Source organism: Triticum dicoccoides, chromosome 6A (genome assembly GCF_002162155.2).
Source record: "Triticum dicoccoides isolate Atlit2015 ecotype Zavitan chromosome 6A, WEW_v2.0, whole genome shotgun sequence".
NCBI classification, from domain to species: domain Eukaryota; kingdom Viridiplantae; phylum Streptophyta; class Magnoliopsida; order Poales; family Poaceae; genus Triticum; species Triticum dicoccoides.
The window spans coordinates 30,157,056-30,166,418 of record NC_041390.1 but is presented as its reverse complement, the minus strand read 5'-3'; the positions used below and the strand labels follow the sequence as shown (position 1 = coordinate 30,166,418).

General features: G+C 45.9%; 1 protein-coding gene across 4 annotated transcripts; it reads left to right on the top strand.

The window, feature by feature from the left end:
• The first annotated feature begins 3,750 nt into the window (after window positions 1-3,750).
• LOC119314258 (pentatricopeptide repeat-containing protein At2g01860-like) lies at window positions 3,751-7,535 on the top strand. 4 transcript variants are annotated; one of them, XR_005152252.1, is made up of 3 exons: window positions 3,751-6,106; window positions 6,731-6,785; window positions 7,028-7,535. XR_005152252.1 is itself a non-coding variant. In XM_037589002.1 (2 exons), the coding sequence occupies exon 1, from the start codon at window positions 4,627-4,629 to the stop codon at window positions 6,058-6,060; it is 1,434 nt and encodes a 477-aa protein (XP_037444899.1). In that variant the 5' UTR covers window positions 3,751-4,626; the 3' UTR covers window positions 6,061-6,106; window positions 6,731-7,535. The 4 variants fall into 4 exon arrangements, 1 of the variants encoding a protein (XP_037444899.1); XR_005152251.1 differs by having other exon boundaries at window positions 6,954-7,535; XR_005152253.1 differs by having other exon boundaries at window positions 7,087-7,534.
• The last annotated feature ends 1,828 nt before the right edge of the window (window positions 7,536-9,363 follow it).

Sequence of the window (9,363 nt, the reverse complement as noted above, 5' to 3'; positions counted from 1 at the left end):
CCCTCTCTCTCTCTCTCTCACTTTGTGAACTTGGGAAGTTCCTCTCCCACAATCATCTTGCCTAGGCTATAAAAGTGTATCTATGTTTTTTTTTAAAAGGGGGCTCCCCGGCCTCTGCATCAAATTGATGCATACGGCCATTTTATTAACCAAAGGAACAAAATGTGCCAACAAGGTTCCAAAGTCTCCAACTATAAAAAGAAAAGACAGCTCACACAGAGCCTAAAATGCTAGCGACACAAACTAGCCAAGAGGAGACGCCACAACCGGCTGGCTAAAAATAGACAGGTAAACTAATTGACTATCCTATTACATGACCGCCATCCAAACCGGTTGAAGATATCCCGAGGTACCATCTCCCAACGGATAGATCCAGTAACCAAATGCTCCCTGGCTTCCATCGGAGTGAGTAGCGACCACGAACGGATCACTGCCGTGGTGCGGAAAATAACCTGTAAAAAATGAATATGTGATGTTCTGTTAAAAACCAAATCATTTCTGCAATTCCAGATAGTCCACAGCAGAGCACAAACTCCAACCCTAATATGTCTTGCTAAGTCAGGCTCAATCCCATTAAACCATGTCCCAAATAATGCATTGACAGAATTCGGTGGAGTAATATTAAAAGCAATGTGGACCGTCCGCCAAAAGACTTTGGCCAACGGGCAATCAAGAAAGAGATGCTTAATCGTCTCATTCCGATCACAGAAGCTACACCTAGTAGGTCCTGTCCAATTACGCTTTATCAAGTTGTCTTTTGTTAAAATAACTTGTTTATGGACAAACCACATAAACACTTTTATTTTCAAAGGAACTTTGACATCCCAAACAGTCTTGGAAGTTGGAATGGAGTTCGAATTAATAACATCAATATACATTGATTTAACTGTAAATACTCCAGACCTAGTCAGTTTCCAGCGTAATTCATCGGGTTGGTCAGAAAATTGAACCTCCATGAGTCTCCTAACTAGATGGAGCCATTCGTCCCAACGATTGCCCGCTAGCGCTCGTCTAAACTGAATATTAAGGGGGACAGATTGAAATACCGTTGCAACGAACACCTCACGTCGTTGAGCAATACGATATAAAGACGGATATTGAATGGTCAAGGGTGAGTCGCCAAGCCAAGTATCCTCCCAGAAACGTGTACTAGCACCGTTTCCAATAACAAACCTCGTCCTATTGAACATTGATTTTTTGACTTTCATTAGTCCTTTCCAGAAAGGCGAGTCAGTCGGTCTGACTATGACCTGGGACAATGTTTTAGTCTGGAGATACTTGCTACGAAGGATCTGCGCCCACATGGCCTCAGTCCCGGACGAGAGCTTCCACAACCACTTACTAAGAAGGCATCTGTTCTTAACTTCAAGATTCTCAATAACAAGACCCCCTTGGTCTTTCGGTTGACAGATGATATCCCATTTAGCAAGCCGGTATTTTCTTTTAATTTCATCACCCTGCCAAAAGAAACGCGATCGATAGAAGTCCAGTCTTTTCCTAACACCAACTGGGACCTCAAAGAACGATAAGAGGAACATAGGCATACTCGCGAGCACCGAATTTATCAAGATTAATCGGCCTCCGTATGACATGAGCTTACCCTTCCAGCAGCTCAGTTTCTTCTCAAATCGGTCTTCGATGCACTTCCATTCACTGTTCGTCAGCCTACGATGGTGTATCGGAATACCTAGGTAGGAGAAGGGTAAAATCCCCAACTCGCATCCAAACAATTGCCTATAAGACTCCTGTTCGTCTTTGGCTTTACCAAAGTAGAACAACTCGCTCTAATGAAAGTTAATCTTTAACCCGATCAATTGTTCAAATAGGCATAACACCAGCTTCATATTTCTCGCCTTGGCCAAGTCATGCTCCATAAAGATGATTGTATCATCAGCGTACTGAAGGATGGATACACCTCCATCAACAAGATGAGGTACCAAGCCGCAAAAGTGTATCTATGTGACAACTACCACCGCTTTACAACTGGCAGCTAAGTACCTCTCTATTGAAAAACAACCCGCTAGCCTCCCGGGTCGCTTCCAGCGACTCCGGAGGCGCCGCCGCAGCTACCTTCGGAGGCCCTTCCACGCAGCCCCGTTTACCTTGCCGCCGTCGAAGGAGGCCGGCCGCCCGGCGGACGGCGGCGGCGGGGTGTCCCAGCCCAGTTTTTTCTATTCTTTCCCCAGGTGATTGCCTTCCGATCTGGCTGTCGTTGTCCCATGCCGCTCGCTTCCTGATCTGTTCATGGCATGGTGTCTCCCGATCTGGCCGTCGTCATCCCATGTTGCTAGTTTCCCGATCTTTTCAGATCTGGCAGCTAACTGGTGATTTAGGCTCCGATCTAGATGATCCCTATAGCTTGGAGTATGATCAGGGGAAGCACACGGGGCTGGTTCATGGAGGCATATGCATACACATGCGTGGACATGCATGCACATGATCGGCGGCCGCCCAGGTTGCCGGCTAGCTACAACCCATGGTGTTGGCTGTTGGTGTCCACCTAGGACTATGTCATGGGAGATTGGATCTGGGACAGCGGCGGCCTCGCCGTGGATTATGGCCTCCATCAAAAGATTCTATGAGAGTTTCATCTCTGCAGATGTGATGGCTGACTTCGGCGGCGAAATGCAAACTGTGGACGATGTCTTGATGCAGAGGGATTGTTGTGCGGTGGCGGCGGGCATATCGCCTGTAGCTACTGGGATCATGGAAAAGTGGTGGCGACAACACATGAATGACCTCGATGGTGGTGCTACTTGAGCACCCAGTCTAGAGCTCCGGGGTGAAAGCCTTGGTCTCGCCCGTGTTGGGTATACCTGACAATGGCGATGTTTTTACATTGTTACCTTGTTGAAGGCATTGTTCGGAATGCTCGGACTGATTCTTCAGGGTGAAAACCTAGATTCTAGTCTTGGATGGCTGGATCCGGTGACGGTGACACTTGAGTGTCGCTCCCTTCCTTAAGGCGTTGCTGTTGAAGAACGTCGTCGTCCGCATGGTGTCATGAGATTGTCGGTGCAGATATGGTCATTGTTATAGTTTGCCGATCGTGATCTGATTGCTTTGGGGCTTTTTTCTTTTTTCCTCGCCTATGCATAGCTTTGGTCTAGTATGACTTCTATATTTGTCGGCGTGTTTTGTGTGCGTGCGTTGGTGTTGGCTGTGTGCATCTTAGCTATGTAGAGGCCGAGTGTGTACTCATTTGTTTGTACTCTCTTGATGCTTCACTTTGAGTCAATAAAATCCACCCTTTATCAAAAAAAAGTACCTCTCTATTTTTTATGCAAGAACATTTAAAGTACAAGTGTACCCACCATGTTGTCAACCTTTAGGCTCCATTTTCCTCATGCCTCTAGCCAAAACTTTCTAAGTAAGCTTCAGATTAGGCAATGGAATACTGGGGCTTGTTAAGCAGTGTTAAAAAATATGTCTGCGCAACTTTTAAAATATGTTGATAACACTAAAACAGTTCATGATAACTAAAAAATGTTCCCGCGTTTACAGAATGTAAATGGATTTTTTAAATGTGTATACAATGTAAAACCAATGTCTGCGTAATGAGAAAAAAAATGTTTCACACGATTAAAAAGGTGTGCGTGACATTTAAAAAAACTGTTCACATATTTGCAAAATATGTATGGTGGCATTTTTAGAAAATATTTCTAAAATATATAAAAAATGTTTGCATAGTATAGAAATGTATTGTAACATTAAAAAATATGTACATGATATTTTAAGGAAATATTATCGCACTTCATAAAAACTGTTACATTTTCAGAATATTGAATGTAAGAAAATGTTCGCGTGGTCTAACATAAATGTTTTGTACCATTTAAAAAATGTTGAAAATAAGTATTTTAAAAACGTTCAATGTGTATAAGAAAATATTCCGCATGTATATGAGTAATGCACAATGTGGTTTAGCTTAGACAAGTGTTGAAAAAATAAATTAAAACACACACGAAGAAGACCGGTGAATAAATGCCAAATAAAAACGAAGATTCCCGAAGAAACTGATGAAGAAAAGCAGGAAAACAACAGTAACCCCAACAAACTGAAGAAACCCGATGAAGAAATGTGAGTAACCAGCCAAAAACGAAGAAACCCGAAAAAACGAACCAAAAGAAACAAACGGAGAATCGAAGGTGTACATCCGTTACTTGGACTGGGCTGCTTGCAGTAGGCGAGCCAGAGCTACATCTCGCGCAGTAGGCGAGATATTAAAAATAATCTATCGGCTGCCTGCTGCTTCTGCTGAGACAACTCGAAGCAAGAAAAAAATCAATCCCCAAATCCTCTCACGGCAGCGCGGCCTCCCGCTCCCACACGCGGCGGCCGGCGGGACGGACGTCGGGTTGGGGGCGGCGCCGAGCACGCACTTGCAGTGCGCTGCGGCCTTCCGCACTCGCCAGGTCGAGCTGACAAGGTCGGCTCGGCGGAGCCAGCTGGAGGGGCTGAGGGAGGCCGATTCCCCCGGCTGCACTCACGGTGTTCGTCGGATTGCCGCGCCGGCTCAAGCGGCCGACCGCGCGGTGCTTCCTCCGTGCCGCGTTCCTGTAGCACGGGCGGTCGCAGCGCCCAGCGAGGGGCGGAAGGAAGAGGCAAGGAGAGAGTTCTTCGCCGGCCATGTCATCTCTGGCGAGCTGGTCGCCACTCTCCGTGCTGCCAGACGGCGTTTCCATGTTACCGGCATTGGCGAAGAACATCGGCGCCAAATTCCTTCGATGCAGCAGCTTTAGTTGTCGGCCTACTGCTCTGGTCTCTTGCGCTGGGTCATCCAGCGGAGGTATGGCCAAGGAATCGGCCTACGGTAAGCAGCAGGCGTACAAAGCGGACGCCTCTGCGGATAATGAAGAGGGTGGTTCGGAGTGGAGCAAGGACGAGATCGAGGCCATCTCGGCGCTGTTTGCCCGGCCGATGCGCCGGAAGCCAGTGAAGCCGCCGAACCCGGCGACACAGCGGCCTCTCCCGCTGCCGCTGCCCCACAAGACGAGGCCACCCGTCACTCCAGCACCGACACAGCACGTCCGGCTGGCTTCACGCTCCATGTTCAGCGACAAGGTGCGCAAGAACCCCGAGGTCCTCATTGGGATTGCCAAGGAGATCGCTGCGCTCCCGCCGGAGTCTGATGTGTGCAAAGTGCTGGACCGCTGGGTCCCCTTCCTCCGGAAAGGCTCCCTGTCCATGACCATCCGGGAGCTCGGGCACATGGGGCTTCCTGAGAGAGCGCTTCAGACACTGTGTTGGGCACAGGGGCAGAAGGCAGTGCCTCTGTTCCCTGATGACCGGATCCTCGCTTCGACCATCGAGGTTTTGGCGCGCTTCGACGAGCTGAAGTTGGAGTCTGCGCTTGAGGAGTGCGTCCCCTCGGCGAGCCGCGCTGTCCTCGAAGCCATGGCGAGGGGGTTCATCAGGGCTGGCAAAGTAGGCCTGGCACGCAAGCTCCTTGAACTTGCCAGGATGAACAAGAGGACACTGCACCCAAGCATCTACGCGAAGCTGATTCTGGAGGTTGCCCGGACACCTGAAGGCTATGGGCTTGCTGCTGCACTGCTCGATGAGCTCGGTGAGAGGCCAGACTTTGACCTGCGGCAGCAGGACTGCACAGCTGTCATGAAGGTCTGCATAAAGCTCAGGCGGTATGCAGCCGTGGAGAGCCTGTTCAGCTGGTTCAGAGGGTCTGGCGGGAACCCAACTGTTGTGATGTACACTACAGTGATCCACAGCCGCTCCCGTGATGGGAGGCACCGAGAGGCGTTGGCCCTGGTTTGGGAAATGGAACAGGCAAACTGTCTTCTTGACCTGCCGGCGTACCGGGTCATCGTGAAGCTGTGTGTGGCATTGCTTGATCCAGAAAGGGCTTTTCGGTACCTCTCGAGGTTGAAGGAGGCTGGATTCGTTCCGACCAGTGACATATACTGTAATTTGATTGAAGGCTATGCCGCAGCAGGGAGGATGGCCAGGTGCCGGCAGCTGATCAGGGAGGCTGAGTCAATCGGCGTGTTGCTAGACAAGAGGCTGATTTCAAGCTTGTCTGAGATGGGTGATAGACGTCCTTGAACCACTGGAAAGTAAAAGTCTGTGCTTGTGTAATTGTCTAGAGGAGGTAAGACAAGTGGGTTTCTTTATGTGTTCTATTCTTAGCGGTTCCATGCTAGACGGGTGTATTTGTGATGCTTCCTACTGAAATCTGTTCGCATGAATCGCTTTAACCTGTAAGATTGTGGATAGTTTAAATTGCTAGCAGTTCCAAATATTTCTTCTTTCTCTGAACAGTTTGTTAACAAATCCATGGACATTGTGTTTGTAGATATCAGGACTAATCTGAACAGATAACTTGGCGTGTTCTGAGTTTAGCGAGGTCCATATCAAGCGGCTTCTTGGAAATTGACAAGGAGTCAATGTTTGATCATATTTTATCCTTCTTAAGATGACCTGAATTGTTCTCTGCATACAAGGGCACACTTCTGTAATAGGCTTAATCCACATTACTGGCTAACCATATTTTACAAAAAAATTAACAGTGCAGGATCTATGTGAAGCTTGTTAGTATTCATCGTGAAATTTTTATGCCTGGGTCCATGCAGAGCAAAGGATACGCTCCTACCTGTATATATTTTCTGTTGCAATGACTCTCAGTTTTGTTCTAGATTTGATGGTAATGGCGCTAGCTAGCTGTTAAGATATTGTTACATCGTTGTTACAACTAACAAGTTTGATTGTGATCCAGTTGATGATAACCACGATGCTTCATCAGCTACTCAATCGTCGACGCCTCCACCTCGGTACTATTTTTGAACCGTCTAAGTTTTCTCCTCAGAATTTTCAGATAATGTCAGTTTTTTTCTGAGGAAAGGCCTATGATATTGGTAAATGGGGTTTACAAAACAGATGTAATTAATATTTTGTTGCTCTTTTTAGATCTGATGGTAATCTTTTTGCCATCTGAACAGAAAGTTTATAAAAGAATATTTGACTGGGAAACTGTAAGGTAGTCTGTCATTTAGCAGTGGTAGTGCACTTACAGGACCATAAGGGGCTTAATCATGAGCAAGGAACTGAAAGTTGACTTTTTTGGAAGAGCAGTATGATTTCCCCAAGAGAAGCTCCCATTATCGTCTTCTGTTGTGTTGGTCTGAATATTCTGAAGAATACGTCTGAAGATAAGGAAATCATCTAAGGAGCGGCAGCTGGAACGGATCCCGGGGGTCATCAACTTATAGCGCCTTCTTGACAGATACAGAGTTGTTGATAGCAGCAGAGTGAAGTCTTGGGAGCAGCTGCTTCGACCCATTCTAGTTGTCTAGTCCAGCCATGGATAGGCAGAGTTGCCCTTCCTCTGATGGAAGACGTGGCAAAGTTAATGAATTTGTTAAGTCAGGTTCAGGACTTTGTATGATAGCTAAAATCAAAGTAAACCCTTTATATATAATTCAGTGCAAATTTCTGTGGAAAATACATGTTAGCTACACTAGCATATGTCTGTAAAAGATTATTGTACCGAAAAGATTATTGCATCTCTGAAAATTTTCAGAGATTTGTTCAGGAATTGTTTGTTGTCTGAACAAGACACATATCTGAAGATTCAATATTGACTTACACCTCCTTGGAGTTTACATCTGGTGTGGTGTTCCTCTGTTCTGAACACCATGTTTGCATGTTTATTTGATTTAGGTAGGTGTATAGGCAAGTTCTAATTTGACCAGGTTTGGACATACACATAACCAAAAGTTTGAGTGATAGTTATGTTCCAGTTGCATTTATATTTAGATTTGACAGAAGGAACAAAGTTCCAGGTATAACAACCTGTTAGTGTGTTCCTTGACATTATACACCTGAGCACCCCTACTGTTAGCACCAAAATTAGCATTATTCTTGGCATGTATATGAATGCTTTGTTTGCATGCTTGTTTCATTGAAGGAGGGCAGAATAAGAGTAAACTGAACCATGAGATTTTAGAATCAGAAAGTAGGCATAGCGAAAATTCGATTATGAGCCCGTGTGCTCAGATGATCTCGATATCTCTCCCATTCACTCGCATGTGCATCCGTGCCTTTCCGTGTATTCAACGTCGTGGTATTCGTGGTGTATCAATCCAGAAAAATGTGATAAAGCTGACGCATTTAATGTGACGGCAGTCTGCGGACCAGCCATTTTCCTGTGCCAGGCTGACCCGTCACGGGTGCACAGACGTCTTAACGGCTACCCCGCACGCCCTGTCATATATATTTCGGGTGCATCTGAGCTCAAGCACCCAATATACATAGTCATTATGAAAGCTTAGCTTGCTTCAGTAGAGCACGCTCAAGCTTCAGAGAAAGAGTGTTTGTATTTTTTTTCACCAAGTAAGCTATTACAGAGGATAACATATGCATTACTTGTTCTGACCAGGGTTCAAAAATAACTTTCTAAAAGAAAAAGGACAAACATTTGCCAACAGGCAGATCCGATTGGTTTCATATTATTATATTGTCTAAAATAGCAACATGGGACCTCAATATCATTCATGGAGGGATATTTCAGCCCGCAAGCATTCTGATAGGTCTCTTTCCACTTTTATAGTTTCAAAAACGCTCTTATATTATGGGACAGAGCAAGTAGTTGGCTTGTTTTTCTTTCTTCTAAGGTTATTGATTGTTTATAAGCTGCGACAGAGCTGCCCGGCTCGTGTAACTATTTTGGTGTGCCTTGTCCAACTGGACCAACTCACATGTGATATTATATATTAACCTACCGTAAAACACACTCCCTTTGTAAGCTTTTATAAGACGTTTTAGATTCAACAGTAGAGATAATAACAGATTATAAATGTCCTAGTGCGTGGTATTAACGATCCAACAGTAGGAATATTTTATTTTGATATAAAAGGTTTTCGAGAAAAATCTTCTCTCCGTATTTTACTGCTAGTAACCATAGTGTGTATCCACCCTGAACCATCGTTGGTCTTTCTTCTGCATTTGCCTCACCTAGCCATGCTAATGCTAGTAACCGGGTGGCAAATGTGGTGAGCACCCTTAAAAGAACAAACTAGCAAGTGCACTTTGGGAGCTAGCCTGCACCGGTGGGATCACCACTGGAGTTCCCTTTTCCGAGTGCATAATTTTCTACAAAGCCGAGTATGGGCACGACCAAAATCTGTGATAATTTGTCACTTCCCGTCCACACGCAACACAGAAAAAACCGGGTTTGATCCTTCTTTTATGTAGTTCATCATCCACTGCAAGCCTATTTGTAATCAATCTACATGCTTGGATGGCGTTGTTCGGTGCGTTAGAATCCCACGAAGCCAGCCAGCCCTTGTGATTTATGGCCGCTGAGGAGGGTTCCGGTCGTCAGACCCTCAATCGATTGATAAGCATCCA

Excerpts from the sequence above, each read along its gene's own strand:
- LOC119314258 (XM_037589002.1), top strand. The coding sequence starts at position 4,627 with ATGTCATCTCTGGCGAGCTGGTCGCCACTCTCCGTGCTGCCAGACGGC.